Consider the following 18,452-nt stretch of genomic DNA (forward strand, 5'->3'; position numbering starts at 1 on the left):
CTATATCCTTTTGTTCCATTTTCTTTTGTTGGCTGTTTGTTAGCAAACTTTAAAACAGCAGTAGTTGAAATGGGTAATACAAAGTAGTTTGCTCAGAAGGCTTTTAGCTAATTTGACATTTTTAAAACACTGTTGGTTTCATGCTGTTTATGGATGCATATCTGTCGCAACTGGATCTTCACATAGAGAGTTTACTAGTATGATTGCAAGTTAATGTACAGAATCTGTCCCTCCTTAATTCATTTTCCAAGGACTTTGATTTGATTATTTTGAATATTAAAGAAATGCCCAGAAGAAGAAGAAAAAAAAAAAGCAGAACCTGACAGTATGGATGATAATTTTTTTTCAGGTGCCCTTGTGGACCAGGCTGTTTTTGAGGAGCTTATTGGATGTCATCTTCCACAACTAACTGCTCACATGGCAGACATGACGTTCTTTTCTTCAGTCTCTCTTTCCTGGTTCCTCACACTCTTCATCAGTGTCCTCCCAATTGAGAGTGCAGTGACTGTTGTGGATTGTTTCTTTTATGAAGGAATAAAAGCAGTCCTGCAGCTGGGCTTGGCCACACTTGATTATAACATGGAGAGGTTGCTCAACTGCAAGGATGATGCTGAAGCTGTGACAGTGTTAAACAGGTATGGGAAATGATTTGTATGTTATCATAGTAGCACATAGATGTAATACAGTTGTATAAAGAAATGCATGGACAGACACATCCCTCCATAGGTTGTGCAGTAGTCTGTGAAATCCCGTAAATGTGCATTCATCATTGAATAAGTGCAATTTCTGAATTTTAGAATGGTCTTGTGCAGATGGACAGTTTTGTCTGTCTTGTGGAGAGAGTTGTAATCTCTTCTGGTATTTTCTAAGTGCAGAGTAATTGTTCAGATACCAGCTTTATTAACAGGAAATGAAACATTGCAGGTGCTGAGAAGTGCACTCTTTGCTAACAAAGACTGAAGCAATACTGATTTTGTGCACTTTAATTATTCCCTGACTTACATTTCCATCAAAACCTAAGCATTTGGAGAAATTAAACCAAGAAAATAAAGATGAATGCGCATCTAATTATGAAGCAGTTTCCTAAACCCACTCCCAGATCCTAAACATGATGCATGCTGGTGTGCAGTTTGAAGTGCAGATTGAGTTAATGTATTTTTTTCTGAAGTATTTACATTCTGCAGGACTCTAAGCAGCTTGTTTTGAGAATGTCTTAAGAAATACCCATTACAGGACAATGGTAAGTAACCAATCCCTCTGAAAGACATAATATGCAGTTCTGCTGTCAGTGTGAGATATAGTTTATATTCACTTTATTACAGCTTCAGCGTGCCTCCCATGGCTGGTCTGATGGTGTCACCTTCTCAGTGAGAAATCCTTTTAGTTCCAGCAGCCATACGGAGGATGTTACACCCATGTAATGCAGCAACCAGATAATATATATGTAGCTGTTTGCCAGAGTTTTGGTCAGTAAAGCTGTGCTGAGGAGTGAATTACAATCTGCTGTGTCTATCTTATGTAGTTTTTGTGGCTGTTTCATTATGATGTGGGTAGCTGTATGAGAATTTGTTTACATATGTTAATGTACATAAACCTGGCATGAAATGCTAAGAACTATCGTGGCTCACAGAATCCAAATATTAAAGTTCTCAAATACAGACAGTGCAAGCATGACAATGCGTGGAACACATGTCCAATTAAGTAGTGGTTGCAGGGTGGACGTCTGGTGGCATCTGCATGATATGTGGACTGGCTGTAAATTTTACATTTGGACTTTGCTTTCTGAAGTCTAGTTTTTATCAGGATAATGTCCAAATGGTGCATCTTCTGCTAAACTTTGCCTTGATTTAGTGATCTAACACCCAGCTGTGTTAATGAGCTTTAAAAGTTTTTTTTATTACTCGACGCATCACATCATTCACTTATTATACCACTGATCTGCAGTGTATGACTTTACCATCAGTTCAGATTTTAAATTTACGTATGTGAAATAATTGAAAACCTCTATAATAAAATCTGAATCTGTTTGGTATAGCACGGTGGGAATAGATAGGTTTTCTGCTTTTCACACAGTTGACCCGAGTTTGACTTAAGTGAGTGAGCTGTTGTTTTCTATGATGTAGAAGACCTTCTATTCCTCAATCAACACCACTAGTCTGCTCAGCCTAGTTGAGTTTTTTGAAAGTGCTACTGAGGCCATTGATACGGGGCCTACAGTCCATGCTGCTTGTCTGGATCTTGCCAAGAAATACTGGGATTATTGACCAACTTTAACATGTCATCGTTAACCCATACAGAGCTCATGGAAGGGCTAACTAGCTGTCTTACATAAACCATAGTTTATAGAGAATCCTCACTAGCAGTGTGCCACAGAGCACTGTCCTGTACCCCCTTCTATTTAACATAAACCGTAGTTTATAGAGAATCCTCACTAGCAGTGTCCCACAGAACACTGTCCTGTACCCCCTTCTATTTAACATATACTTTGTGGCATGAAAGTTGACATCAGTGGACTTTAACTAATCAAGCTAGCTGATGATTGGAAACCAGGATCGGTTATCAAATCCTGTTCTCATACTCAAATCCTCTTGCAGGGGCTAGACCAAGTAAATGCTTGAAGGTAGTGTGTATGCATTTTAATTATTAAATTATCACTTCAGATATGGGCATACATACATCAAAGCCTATTAACATTTTTTTTAATTTAAATGCATAGTACTTGACATAAGTTTTTTTTTTTGTTTTTTTAACAATTGTCATTCACTCTAACTTTAAATTGCTCATTTCCTGCCTGCTTTTAAACCTCACTTCTTCCACGGAATGTTATTCCGCATATATTGTCCTTACAAATTCATCTTTTTCTGTGTAGTTTGCTCCTTCTTTTTCTAAAGATCCCGACTGCATTTCATTTATGTACATTACATTATCCATTACTTCAGTTAGTTTACATAGATTTTTTTTTTTCCATTTTCTAGTAATTGCTTTTTTAGCAGCCAGTGGCATTAAACTTAGTAAGGCCTTACTGTGTCTAGGCAAGTTAGAGCCTATATCCTAGCTCAACAGAAGCACTACCTTGGCTACAGCCATTTGACCCCCCCCCACACACACACACACACACACATGTCTGAGAGAGGACTGTGTAGGGGATCTTTAAATTCTGTAAATTCATTACATTCCCAAAAAACATGTTCCTAGTTACCTCTCTGTTTCCGATCACACCTCCAGTATTTGCTATTTACCATGGAAGAATACCTATGCAGAAACTTCCAAGCAAAAATCCTAAACCTTCTCAACTTTGCTGCATACTTGGGAGCCATAGAGATGTCCTTCCATTGTTCCTTTGTAAATTCCAGTCTCTTTTCCAATCTTTTCTAACCTAATTTTGATTGATTTTTATATTAATATTTTATATGCCCTACTAATCATTTCTTTAACAGCAGCTTTTGTTATACACTTAACTGAAAACTCTACCAGAGCTGGACATTCACTTTGCACTCCCCTACCCCTTTCTCGCTGCCTGTACTGTATTAACCCCTGGTAGAGAGGGTGGTCATTGACCTGCACTTAAGGGTACTTCCTGGCCTCATCCCACTCTGTTACATTTCCCCCTCTAGTTATTTGTTCCTAATACCTTGGTTCCTTTGTCAGTTTTCTCAAGTAAATTCCAAGCCCCGTTTACCTATTTTGAATACCCTCTATTTGCATTCTTTTCCTATTGGCAAAATCTTTTTTCCATTCCAGCGTTGGCTTGGTCCTTAAAGTACTTTCTGCTGCTTTATGAAGGTAATACTCTATATTATTGTTGCTATTCCCTTAAGGATTGCATCCAAAGTGCTACTCTCTCCTTATTTCTTGAACGCCCCCCCCTTTCATCATCCCTTTTCACTTTGATTGATAACGTTCTGCGTGTGCTATGTATATGAGCCTTAACTGTGTAGCAGTAAAATATCTATTCAAATAAGGTCATCCTAAATGACCTTCTTCAATGGGGGGGATTAACTTATTCTACTTACATCTTGCCTTCTTCTTTCACATAAATTCTTTCAACACTTAATCACACATAACTACTTCTCTGAATTATAAAAATATGCCTGACGTGTATATAAAACTAAAGGGACTAAAACCATTTTTACTTCTTGTATCATACTGTCCATATCCATAATCAAGAGCATCCATTTTCTCTGAGTTATCTTTTCTTTAGTTTCTTTCTGCATATCGTTAGCTGCCGTCATGGAAACCTTTTTCATCATAGGTTCATAGGTGTGTACTAAGCTAATGGCCCTGGAGCCTTTACAAGCCTAGCCCATAGGATTACCCTGGTATTGTGCCACCCAACCTTAGTTCCCAGTGCTTCTGTCGAGTAAAGCCACTGGAGTGATCCCTGGGGTGAATTTTCTATTCACCTTCCACTCATCAAGATATCTGTTGAAGAGGGCCAGTGAGGTGCTCTGCTTGACATATATGGGAAGTGTATTCCATAGCATGGGCAGTCTCTGGGTTATGAACCTGACTCTCCAGCATGTTCTGTTGATTGTGGTAATGAGGTTGAGGTCTCTAGAGCATGTGGTGCGGAGAGATTGGGGTATCTTTAGATGTAGCATTTCTAACAGTGCTAGGTCAGACATGGCTTTGAAAGTCTAGCAGAGATCGCCTCTAAGTAGATGATATGAGACAGAATAGTTGGAGTTTTTTGAGTCTGTCCATATAGAACAAATGTTTAAGGCCTAGGATCCACTTTGTGAGGTACTTTTGCCGGTGTTTAGTGAGGTGCATACCAAATGGGGCATTGTACTCAATGATTGGCCTAATGAGGGAAGAGTAGAGGGAGACAATGACACCTTCCTGGATGCAAAACCCCTAGTAATGAGATGTGCCACATAGAAGGACTTTCTGACCACAGTGGCAATGTGGTGGTCAAGAGAGGTTGCTGTCAACCTGTGCTCCCAAATCTCTTACAACTCCTTCTGTGTTCATTGGACTACCATTAATGTGGTAATTCATGGGAACCGGGTTTTTCCCAAAGGAGGTGACGACACATTTTTTGGCATTGAGCTTAAGGCTATGGTTCTGATACGAGTCATTGGTCTCGGTGAGGCCTTTCTGTAGGATGTCAACATCACTTGGGGAGATAATAATAGCTCCCAACTTGCAGTCGTCTGCAAACTGTCAGCCAGAGTCCCCCCCACACACCCCCCCCCCGTACTATATATTCTAACTCCAGAATCACACTACAGTGGGGATATATAACTGTCAACGAAATGAACTTTCAGTGAAATGAACTTTCAGTGAAATGAACTTTCAGTGAAATGGTCTTGCTGATTTGGTTGTTAGTGAAATGAGCTGTCAGTGAAATGAAGGTAACCAATATATATATATATATATATATAGATATATATATATATATATATATATATAGATATATATATATATATATGTATGTGTGTGTATAAATATATATAAATATAGATGTGTGTGTGTGCGTGGGAGACAGACATCCTCACCAACCTTGCAGGGTTTGAGTCCACCAGTCTGTATAAACGCTGTATAGATGATATCATTTTCCTCTAGGAAGGACCCCCGAGGAACTCGACCTCTTTCTAGACAGAATCAACCACAGCATAGACTTCTTGGACTTCACCTTCTCAGGCCAAGAGAATGAAGTCCAGCCTGTCACGCTGTCCCTAGACCTGGTCTCCAAGTAATTTTCCTCCAGCATACACTGGAATCAGACATTCTGCATCAACTACCTCGACTACACCAGCCAACACCCCTTCTTCATGAAGAAGAACATAGCAAAGGAACAATTTGTGCGGTTAAGCTGCATGGTCAGCAAAGAGGAAACATTCATACAAGAATGCCACTTCCTAGCCAAGCTCTTCATTGACAAGCACTACCTCGTGGAACTGATCAACAGTATTTGGAGGGAGATCTCAGATAACAGACTCCTCAGATACCCTCCAATCTTAGGATACGTGTTACACAACATGAAGAGAAGCACCACCTCCAAAGACAGCACCAGGTTCCCCGTGCCAATCTCCCTGGACTCAGAATCCATCAGAACTATACTGACAAACAACTGGGAGATAATTAAAAGCAGCTACGAACTGCAAAAAGCACTCAGACCTTCCCCAGCCTTCAGCAATAAGAGAACACCATCTCTTAAGACATAGTCTACACAGCCCCCCCAACCACCACCCCTAATGATCAGAGCCCTCCAGCCATGTACAGATGCGGCAAATGCATCTGCTGCCAGTACATAGCCAAAGGGGAACACTTCACCCTAAAATCCCCTAGGTACTTTTTCACCTTCCAGCAAGTATTCGACTACAACACTACAGACATAGTGTACCTAGCAGTCTGTGAGCAATGTGGAGCCTACTATGTAGATAAAACAGTAACGAAAACTAAACGACCGAATCAAGGAACACTACCAAGCCATTAGAAACCAAGATACTAAAAACACTCTAGCAAAACACAAATATAGCAGCCCAGTTTGCACTAAATTCCTCTTCCTAATCCTGGACAAAGCCACCATCCCCCACGGTGATGCAACCCCCAGCTGGAAGTCAGAGAACTTAGTTGGCAGGTGAAATTCCAGGCTGACACGCCCCCAGGCTTGAATGGGAGCCTAAATGTAAAAAGCTTACTAAAATGGATCAGATAAGGCGGAGCTAACCCCCCCCCCCCCCCAGTAGCTAGAGAAAAGTTTTAAATTCATGAACTTTCAAGATAAGGCTGTTCATTGGTTTAAGTCCTACCTTAACAATAGGAAACAAGCAGTCCTTTTGTGAGAATAAACTATCCTCCCACCTACCAATCTCCCTTGGAGTACCTCAGGGCTCCTTTCTCGGCCCACTTCTATTCTCATTGTTCATCAACGACCTTTACTTAGCAATCCCTCAAGCTACTTGCATACAATATGCAGATGATTCCACTCTTATATGTTCTGCCAACTCCACATCTGAACTACAATCCCTAACTCGGACAGTATTCAACTCAATCGAGGCATGGTTCCTAAAACGTTGCCTCCTTTTGAATGCCAAAAAAAACAAGCTACTACTCTTTACACCTAACAGTAAGTCCCCCCCCAATCAGTTTCTCTATCAAATCAAATAATGGTACCATTATAACCCCAGACTCTACCACTAAACTATTGGGAGTCTTAATTGACAATAACCTTACATTTGATAATCATATCAATAACACTATAAAATCCGTAAATAGAAAATTAGGCTCCCTATATAGAATAAAACTATTCTTAACACCAACAGCCAGAGCTACTATTGCCCACTCACATTCAGGGCCGGCCTTAGCTGAAACGGCACCCTAGGCGAAGCACTGCTCTGGCGCCCCTTAAGCCCCACCCACACTGAACACAAGGAACACTCCTATTTGAGCCACGCCCACAGAAGGGTCACTCCCACAAACACTCCAGTTCTTTCCATTAAATGCATGAAAATCCAAGTCATACTGTTAAGACACCTTGTAGTTTAGTTGACTGCAATTGAAGGCTGAATATCCTTAAACCTGGTTGATCTGTTGCTTGTATATTGTTATCTGCAGTCAAGAGACAGTATTAACCTTTTTGCACTGTGCATTGATGTTTCATAGATGTTTAGTTCTCATTTGGTCTAGTGTAGCAGCAACTCTACATTTTTACTATATACCCTGATGGACTTCATGCTCTTCACAGGTCAGCCATCAAGTCTACATACTTCAGACAGCTACATATTGTGATGTGGTGGCGCTGCAGCTGTATGCTGACCGAGGCCAAAAAGGAAAGCAGTGTTACTACAGTCAGTGACTTGAGTTTTGCGTACAACTTAACACCAAGCAGATTTCAGAATTTTATTGGCAGTGTTTATCCATTATGGGTTGCAGATGGATGTGGGACCTTTAAGTTCAGTTTTAAACAGCAGTGTATTACTTTCAGCTGTCAGGTCCACTCAAGTAATTTGAAGGCATATTTAAGACGAGACATTGATATTGGCAAATGATTTATTTCATTACTTGTCAAGTACATTTTTATATGCAATCTTTGGCAGTAAAATTTTGCATTTGTACAAACTGTCCGGTCTGGTTGACCAGTTTGAAAACAAGCTTCAGTTGGCACAATTAATGCTAGAGACATTGAAATAGTCAGATTTTATTTCATTGCTGGCTACTAGACATTTACTTTATACAGTTCATACTCCAATTTTATTATTGTCAGATGACTTTATTGCATTGCTGTCCCATTACATGTACAGTTCTATATGCAATGTTTTGACACTTGTAATTGTCACTTCATGTGAAAGACATTGGAAATTGTCATTTAATTATTCATTTGCTGGCTACCAGATGAACATTTCCAACTGCAGTCTTCAATAATAAAAAGTGTTTCACTTGTACAAACTGTCCAGTCTGCTTGATTTAAAACATTGGGTTTCAGTTGGCACTATTAATGCTAGACATTGAAATAGTCAGATTTTAAGTTTCAGAAAGCACACTGCAGTTTCAAAAGCATCTTTTAATCTCATATAAAACTAAGCTGTATATAAAATAGAATGATAAACGTGTTAACTCTTTTAGCTTCTAATTAGCATTAAGCACACACATTAATACATATTTTTCTAACAGATATATAGATAGATATATATATATATATATATATATATATATATATAGAGAGAGAGAGAGAGAGAAATGGATACAGATACAGAGAGATAAATACACATATACAGATGTATGGGTCTACAGAAAATGATCAAACACTGAATAATCAAACCAAACAAGTTTGAACTCAGTACATTGAACACCTGCAAGACTAATACAACAGATTGGAAATGGAAAGTCAATAATTTCATCTTGCAGTACTCAAACCCAACCACTACTTTCATAAATAATTTGAATAGAGGTAGTATTACGGGAATGAGTTTTCCAAGATAAGGTGTAGAACTGGGGTTAGGGAAGGGGCAAGGTTGGGGTTAGCACATATTAGTAAGCTCTCTGCTTGACCTTACTAATACTTCCCCTAATCCCAGCTCTACATCCTACCTTAGAAAAACCCTTCCCATAATAATACCACGCTACACAGACATATTGGATACACAACTCTCTCTCTCTCACACACACACACACACAGCATCTATACTTTTATGTAACCCTTACTGTAACCCTAAACTGCAAACACTCCTCCAATGTATTCCCTTACTTAGCCCTTTCCCTACCACTAACCTACATATAGTTGCCCATACACACACACACACACACACACACATGTATGGAATATGTGGAGTCTGATGTTAAAAAGTATATGTTGGATGGCTGGGCTAAGTAACATATTGCAAGTGTTGTGATAAACATTGAAGAATTGATTTACAGAATGAATTCCCAATCCTATTAGTACAAGATGCTATACAAATCTAACACCAGACCCTCACATATTCCTTTTTTCTGTAATAATTTTCAGTATTTAGAAAGCTTAGCAGTATACTAAAAATTGTCAGTTTCAAGAACTCTGTGGTCTGCAGATTTTGTGGCGCACAATTAAAAGACAGAGCACATACTCAGTGTGATGGTGTTGCAGGAGAGCAATGTGCAGATTAACAGCACACAAAAGGTAATATAATTGCACAATGCTAGCTGGATATGGCAGTGATGTGCAAGGCTTAAAACAAACAACATAATGCTCCATACATTGTGATGTAAGCCACATGTGTCAGCAGGACACAAAGTCTATCTTTACTCTCTGCCTGTCAGAATTGTGTGTAATGTGACACCTGATGATAGGTGCACAAGTGTCCTATCCAAAAGAGCACAATGTCCTGTACTTGGCAAAACATAAAATAAAGTGCAGACAGCAAAATATTGCAGCAGTCAGGCCGGCTTAAAGTGCCAAAGTAGCAGCAAGGAACGTTGCCTAGTAGGGAGTTGCCAGCAAAGGATGCCCCTTATATGCAGATGGTTGTTGAAAACACATTCTATATTGCCAGTGTAGCCAAGGATCACATAAATCATACAGTGTGAGCTCAGTAGTTATGAATGTTCTAGGCTGTCCTACAATAGCCTATATGTATGTTCAGTTAGAAATCATGAGGATATGTTTTTCACTGGTTTTAGTCAGCAGCACATGTAGTAGGCCAATTTTTTCCACATCATACTTTTCACAAACGTTTTTAGCAAAATTATGCATGGAAAGGGCATTTCTGGCGTTTCACATGGATGGCGGAGCACCATACAAACGCATACAGAATAGGTTTCAGAAGTAATGCTCATTAAAATCACATATCCTGTTTGCTTGTGTACATTTCGTGTTAGCATCTCATTAATGATAATTTAAATCACTTATCATGTATGCCCATATAACTTTTGTATTAGCATCTTGTTATTGTTAATAGACTGCATTATCTGACATCATGGTCTTGCTAAAGAACCCGTACTGCTTGGCTAATGTGTCTGGGAGGTGCTAAAACAGTGGACTGTGTTGCATCATTGTACATTACGGACCTTGAAAAAGAGTACTGGATGAAATGATTTACATGGCTTATTGTGTAAACATGTGCATGTCTGTGTTGTTACACACATATGTATGACTAGACAACATGGTTCACCATACTTAGAATATGCACATATTATTTGTTTGGGTGGAGCTTTATGCATATTTTGCAACCTGTGCGCAGCAGTTCTCTGCATTTTAGCATCTTACTGCTCAGATCATGGGCTTCCTTACCGAGAGCAGCCATGATTTGTAACAATATCTTGGGTTCAGTGTAGGGCTTTCTAAATTACATACCTGATTTTATGCAGGAGTCACAATTCGTCAGCATGTTTCCATGCACCAGCAAGGACCACTGTGCACATTAACATAAGAGCCTGTGTACACTGGCTATCCCTTGCGCTTGAACTGTGAGTAGATATCTTACTTACCTACTCTTGTACACCAGTATTCAAACCATGCCTCTGGATCCTGATGGTTACTGCTTTAGAGGATGAGATTTTATTTTATATATATATATATATATATATATATATATATATATACACATACATATATATACACACATACATATATATATATATATATTTTTTAATTATTTTGTAACACCAATAATGTATGTGCAGAAAAACAATAAATGCAAAATACGGGAACTTGAATCTTTCAAAATTTGCCCATTTTTTTTCAAAATACACAGTGTGTATGCAACTAGCACTCAGTTCTGTAAACATCTGAATGCTGAATAACTTTTATTTATTTTTATTTACTTCTTTATTTTTGTTCATTTTATGGGGTATGGCATTGATCACAAAAGACCAATTTCAGACCCAGCGAGGGGATTACAAAGACAAGATACAAAACAAAGGACACAATATGCAGTGATGCTGTTTTGTTTTAAATTTATTCATATTTGTAGAGAAATCTGTAAAATTATATTGTATGTCAATTGTTCGTCAAAAAAGTAAAATATTTATGTAAGTGAAAACTACTTTTATGGAAATTTGCATGTTAAACTTGTACATGCACAGTATCATATTATTTTGCTTTGTTTTAAAACTCTTCACCTTTGTTAAACTTGAAGAAAATTATTTTGATGATTTATTTGTCAACGTGCCTACATATAAGCACACCAATTACAGATCTGTAGGTTTTCAGTTTTGAATAATGATGTGTTTACAGAACGAATGTTATGTGCTGCTCCTTTTGTATTGTCTGACTTTGAATATTGGACGTTCTGCTCCAGTAAATGGAAGTATGGTGTATACTTCTACTGTAAGTGAAAATATTTCAGTTTTAGAACCTGGTGGTGGTGAGCTAGAGTTCTGATATTATTGATGCTGATGAAGGAATGATAAAATATCATGTACTGTTTCATAGATATGTAATTTTATTCATTCTCCAGTCTCTCACTTAGTGTATTTCAGAATCTTATGGAAGCTGGAGTATATTCCTGCACTGCTGTTAGTCATACGTATAATACTCTTCATAGTCATTCGTGCTTGTATGCTACTATATTGAGCAGTTGATTTTGCTGTACTCCACCCCAAGATCTACCCAAGCTTATTGTGTTACTTCATCTGTTAACTGAACATTCTGGTCATGGCAGAGTAACTAATCCTGGAGAAGTTGCCAGTCCATCTCTGGGCGCGCGCACACACATACACACACACATACACACACACACGCACATGCACGCACACACACACACACTGAAGCACAGCATCCATGTCCGTGGGCAGTTTGGATGATTGCCACTTCACCTATGCATGTGTTTGGGATTTAGGAGGAAATGGGACCACTGAGCAAACACTCATGTTGACCCAAAAAGGATGTGTAAATTCCATGCAGGAGTACCTTAGTTAAGACTACAAACTTTAAGATAGCTACACTTGCAAATGTGCTGCGTGTTTGTTTTTATCACAACTTATATCTCTTATTTTCTTCCTCTGAAAAATGTATACACATGCACATATATTTTATATATACATACATACGCACATATATATATATATATATATATATATATATATATATAGAGAGAGAGAGAGAGAGGAGAGAAAGTGAAACCATGCAAACACAAATACTGATGTGAGGAGTGAATAATTCATTATAATTAATGTAGGTGGTTAATGTGACTTTCATATTACTGAAGCCTGAAACAAGGAAGTTATGTTCTGTTTAGTCCATTGCTATTTCATATCTGCTTTGTTCTGGAAACTAGTGGTGCAAAGCAACATCTGGGAGCAGCATCCATCTTGTAATATACGTTCCCCCTTTGCATTTTCTGCTCTTTAAAAGAACAGAAATATGAATTTCTGCATGTTCATTTTTATGTTTTTCATTTGTGAATATCACTCTCCACTGGCTAAAAACAGATTAGTGCCATGTAAATAACAAAGGCAAACAGTCCATTTTGTTTTTCATTAGTTATAGTGCGAGGAAACTGTAGAGCAGTGACCTAACAAATAAAATTACTAGTCAGTTATTAATAGTCCTGAAGGCTGATTGGTGTGACATCACAGTGGACTATAATAAAAAGTCTTTATAAAAGGAATAACATTTTTCATAATATGCTTTATTACTGGATATTGCCACTCACTGGGTGCAGAAGACAGTCATTTTCACTTTGTGTCTCACTGCACTTTGAGATATAACACCATGGTATGATAAACCACACCTGCTGTGCTATTTTATTCCTTAGTTGTTCAGTGGTTATGTCAGTTCAAGATTTCTGGCTAACAAGCCATAGACACCAACCAACCAACAGACACATACTGATGATATCCCACAGCAACACAATTATATCATCCACGAGAAGAATATTCTTACATTATTATTATTAGATAGTAGTCATTTTAGAACAGCAAATAAAATGTTTCATCGTTACGTGCTGTTGTATGAAGGCACTACTTATTGTAGGTGAACACTTTAGCTTTGCCTTCTACTTTAACCCACTGAAGGAACAGTTTTATTACACACCAACTCACACTGTATCGTTCTTTGTGGCTAGCATACTAAAACATTGAGAAGTGTGGTCAAATTCCAATAGTACACAGATACGTCATTATGTATAACGCTTAGAAACCTTTTGAAGTGTGATCCACAATTATCTTTATATAGCGTTTCCAGCGGCGGTGAAATTTAAAAAAAAAAAAAAAAAAAAAAAAGAAACGTGATGTTGTTGTCTGTTCTGCTTTTCCAGGTTAGGGGTCCTCACAACAGAACTCCGCTCTGTAAATTGCGCAATTTACAGAGCGGAGTTAGGAGACCCTAACCTGAACAGACAACAACGTTTTTTATTCACCGCTGCCTAAGACTAATTGCGCCTCCCCAACATCAGAATGCTGGGGAGGCCACAATTGTAGTCTTTAGGGCAGCGGCGGTGAAATAAAAAAAAAAAGAAACGTTGTTGTCTGTTCGGCTTCCAGGTTAGGGGTCCTCACAACAGAACTCTGCTCTGTAAATTGCGTCCTTCTGATGCTGGGGAGGGGCGCAATTGTAGTCTTTAGGGCAGCGGCGGTGAGAAATAAAAAAAATAAATAAAAAAAAAAGAAACGTTGTTGTCTGTTCGGCTTAACTCCGATCCGTGAATTGCGCCCTTTTGAGGCCGGCCTGCACGACGCCCTAGGCGGTCGCCTATGCCTAAGGCCGGCCGTGCTCACATTTAATCTCCACTCTTCTCTATGCTTCCCCTATTTACACCAACCTGAAGAAAAGTAATCTCACTAAACTAACTCCTATAATAATATTGCAAGGTTTGCCACTGGGAACCCATTTAAAACCCATCACTGTCTGAACTTAAAGCAACTTAACTGGCTTGAACTAAAAAAACATTCTGATACTCTCCCAACTTACCATTATTCATAGGATATTTTACCAGCCCAAGAACACACCGATACTCACTAACCTTGTTACCCCCTATGTAAACCTCAACTCCTTACGCTCCTCCACTAAACTACTGGCTAGCAATACCAAATCTAGTAACATGGCAGGTGACTCCTTGTTTTCAAATACCACTGGAAAATTCTGGAACATGTTGCCATCAGATCTAACTGCACTTCCCTCCTTCCCACTCTTTAAACAAAGGCTGAAGCAACATCTTATAACGAACTGGTTATGCCCTTGTTCTTACCCTGACTAATTGTCTGTATTCTCTTTTGCCATGTTTCTATATCCTCCCTCCCCTTTACTTTTTCTAACACTACTTACCCCTTAGTAGCGTAAACTACTTTAAACTATTTCCTAAGAATAGGAGATGAACTATCTGTGAACATATTTGTTAACAACCTCACATACATTCTGTAGGGAGTATCTTATTTCTTTCAAAGCTCCTGTATTTCTTAATTAGCTTATTTTACTGTAGCTAAGGCTCTCTACTGATTTCTAATGATTGTATTATTTTTATATTGGTGTAAATATTTCTCTTTCTATATGGTATTGTTTCTTGGATAGTATTGACTTTGGAACTACTGTTCTCATGTACTGTTTGTCTTACACTTCCATGCTTCCTTTTTCTCAGAAAATTGTACGTTATAAACATTTAAATGTTACTGTGGAGCTTTTCTCCCCGGGCCTCTACTGAAAATGGAAATGTATCCAGTTGGACTAGCCCGGTTAACAAATGTAAAATAAATAAATAAAATAAATAAATAAAATAAGAATTGTATTTCTAAAGAAGTTCAACCATGTAACACTACCTAACGAACGAAAGCGCTCAAATACCCTATGATGTTTTTATTTTCTTGAATAAAGCTTTGTAAAATTCGGGCCATAGTTCTGTATTTCCTCCAGATCAAAAGGTTTTTACTCTCATGATTATATATATATATATATATATATATATATATATATATATATATATATATATATATATATTTATAATATGTGTGTGTGTATACATATATATATATATATATATATATATATATATATATATGTATACTATCATTTTATTGAACAACACGCAGATTTTAAAATTGCATGATCACAAGGGCGACTGGTAAAAACAGCGAACCACAACCTTCGGAGTGCTTAAAAGCAAAAGCATGGAAGTGAGTAGTTCTTGCAAAATCACCATTGACTTTAATGGTTATTTTGTAGCACAATCCAAACTGGTTTGAATGTTGAACATCATTTTTACCATATTCAACATATGGTAAAAGCATCATTAAAATTTTCAGCCGTTTGAGTGAATGAAACGACTCAAATATATTCTTTCAACAAAATGCTCGCAAACCATATTATAGAATATATATCTGTATATATATAGATGTTCTTCGTGTTTCACTGTTGCAGTCATTACATTTAGGGTAATCCTGCTGGCAGGTTGCCCTCAGCCGGCCTGAATTCCAAAGTTTTGGGTCCGGTGTCGGCTGCTGTCGCCCCTCCCTGACATCAGGTCGGCAGGGGTATAAAAGAAGCAGCCGACGCCATTTTCTTCAGTCTTTCTTGCCGTGCGGTGCCCGAAGCAGAAGCAATTCACAAGTGCCGGTCGGCCGACTCCTGAGATTTTCGTATTTGAATTTCAGATCCGAAGTCTTCAATAAAGCTAAGTACCCCATTGGGGAAACTTTTTTCTTGCTCCAGACCGATGTCAGAAAATGTTAATAATTGTATTTCTTGTGGGAAGCAAATACCTCATAAGGATTTTCATTCTTACTGTATTGCTTGCCTAGGCCCTGATCACAATGTTTCTGGTTGTCGGTTTTGTGCTAGATTTAACCAACGCACTATTAAGCGTCGGTATGATTTTGCTTTAAACTTTTTTGGACACTGATTTAATTATCCCGAAATGTCGTCGGATAGCCGTCCGACTACCGGAGTTTACAAAAAACGCAAAGAAAAGGATAGAGAAAAACAACTGAGGCCCAAAACCAATGACGAAGCTGCTCCTAAGCCAGTCGCCGGTTCTCAGTGAGGCGCTTTCGCAGCCCCTGATGCCCGCTACTGTAGTCGCAGGCCACTACCGACTCCCACGTGGAGTCAGCCATGCCGCTGGATACGCAAGGTATTGGAGCCTCGGATGCTAATCCCTCAGATGGGTCCGGAGCCGCTGAGTATGTACCGGCTTCTGAGGGTGTATTCAGACCTAAACAACTTTACATTAAAACGACTTCAGCTTCAAAGGCAAAGACTAAAGCACATTCTGAAGCAAGGAAACAAACTCAAGAGCCACGTGGACAGTCCTCTATGCCCAAAAAACACATGCTCAAAATGGCCGAAGACTTGATTACCTTGATCAGGGGTTCCCATCCCCCTCCTGATAAGAGGCCTAGGCAAGATACTGACTATGAATCTTCAGATCAGGTTTCTATTTCTTCTGATCAGGAATATTCTCTTCCCCCCATGAGGATTCTGATGCGGAAGAATCTATACCTTCAGCATCTCCTCCTGAGGACTATTCCTTTGGGGAAACCTTGCACACCATGAGGGAGCATTTCCACTGGGAGAGCCAAGATTTTTCAGAATCTAAAAAAGGGGCTCAGGGATTTTCTTTTACTACCTCAGCACAGGCCTCTAGCCATTCCACCTGTGTTTTAGACATTGTAGATGATGTGTTTTCAGAATCTAGTCTGACCCCTGACTCCTTACCCCAGCTCCGTTAAGCCTGACAGATATTACAGGGTTCCTGACTCACACAAATTTATTTTTAAAAACCCTGCTGCTGACCCAGAAACTATTTCACAGGGTCCAAAGGGAGTTAAGGCTTCCACTGCAAAAAACCCAACCTCCTCTGACAGAGATTCAAGGGCACTGGATAGATGGGGAAAAAAGATTTACACCTCTGCAACTTTGGCTATAAGGGCCTTAAACTGTCAATTTCATATGCTTAAGTATCAGCAACATGTCATGGGATTTCTTAAACAGAAAATGTTAAATTCTGAATGTGCAGAAAACAAAGAAATGCAGGATTTATTATATGCAGCAGAACAATTTGGAAAACATACTTTGCAATGTGGTTTTGATTCTTTGGAGGCCTCCTGCAGGGCCGCAGTTACGGGTTCTGTAATTAGGAGGCATGCTTGGTTAAAGGAACAAAATCTGCCTGATCATGTTAAAGTTAAATTACTAGATGCACCTTTACAGCATGATACTTTGTTTGGTGTTAAGGCAGAAGAGGTGTTAAAGAAAATGGGAGGACAAAGCTAAATCTATGCAAACTGTCAAAGATTTTTTACAAGTAGAGCCATCTAGATTTAGTAGACACTGGCTTACAAAAAATTGGTCCTTTCCTGCCTCAGACAGACCTCAAAGGGGCAGACCCAGACGCCCTGGGGCAGATCCCAGGCGCAAGGTCCTTATAGGCCCAAGCAGTGGGGTGCTTCTACCTCCAAAGCTGGAGAAGATAGATCATAAACATACAGAAAACAGTCCCAATGACTTCCCCCTGCCTGCACCAAGCACTTATCTTCTGGCAGCACCCTAAGGGGGAAAATTAACACTTTTTGCTCAAAATTGGCTCATCATACCCCAGAACAAGTGGGTTCTAAATATAGTCTCACAAGGCTACAAGTTCCATTTCCATACTCTACCAAAGGCAAACGGCTGGCCAGATCTGCCAAAAAATCAATGGGCAGAGGCACAAAAACAAGTCTCATCCCTCATGGACATGGGGGCCATTCAACAAGTACCAGAGCAAGAGCAGGGACAAGGATTTTACTCAATACTGTTCTTGGTACCCAGAAAGGACAAGGCCTGGAGGCCGATACTGGACCTATCTATTTTGAACACTTTCCTGAATATTCCAAAATTCAAAATGTTGACTTTGCAGCAGCTTCTGCCCATGCTGGGCAAGAATGCTTGACTTGTGACTTTAGACCTAAAAGAGGTATACCTGCATGTTCCCATCAGACAATCATGCAGAAGATACCCAAGATTCAAGGCTGGTTCAATGCATTACCAATTCTCTGCACTGCCCTTTGGCTTATCTACTGCGCCCAGGGTCTTTACAAAGTGCCTGGCACCAGTAATTGCA

The 18,452-nt window shown here is 39.0% G+C and overlaps 1 protein-coding gene across 1 annotated transcript in view; it reads left to right on the plus strand.

Annotated features, from left to right (window-relative positions):
- The window catches only part of TBC1D8B (TBC1 domain family member 8B), a gene marked incomplete in the record, with an annotated part of 1,684,663 nt that overhangs the window by 1,232,483 nt on the left and 433,728 nt on the right, over nucleotides 1–18,452 (plus strand). The window contains 1 exon segment of the mRNA XM_044057627.1: nucleotides 350–635. Within this exon segment, the coding sequence (XP_043913562.1) occupies nucleotides 350–635 (286 nt within the window).

Source organism: Protopterus annectens, chromosome 15.part0 (assembly GCF_019279795.1).
Source record: "Protopterus annectens isolate FY-2018-M chromosome 15.part0, PAN1.0, whole genome shotgun sequence".
Taxonomy (NCBI): Eukaryota; Metazoa; Chordata; order Ceratodontiformes; family Protopteridae; genus Protopterus; species Protopterus annectens.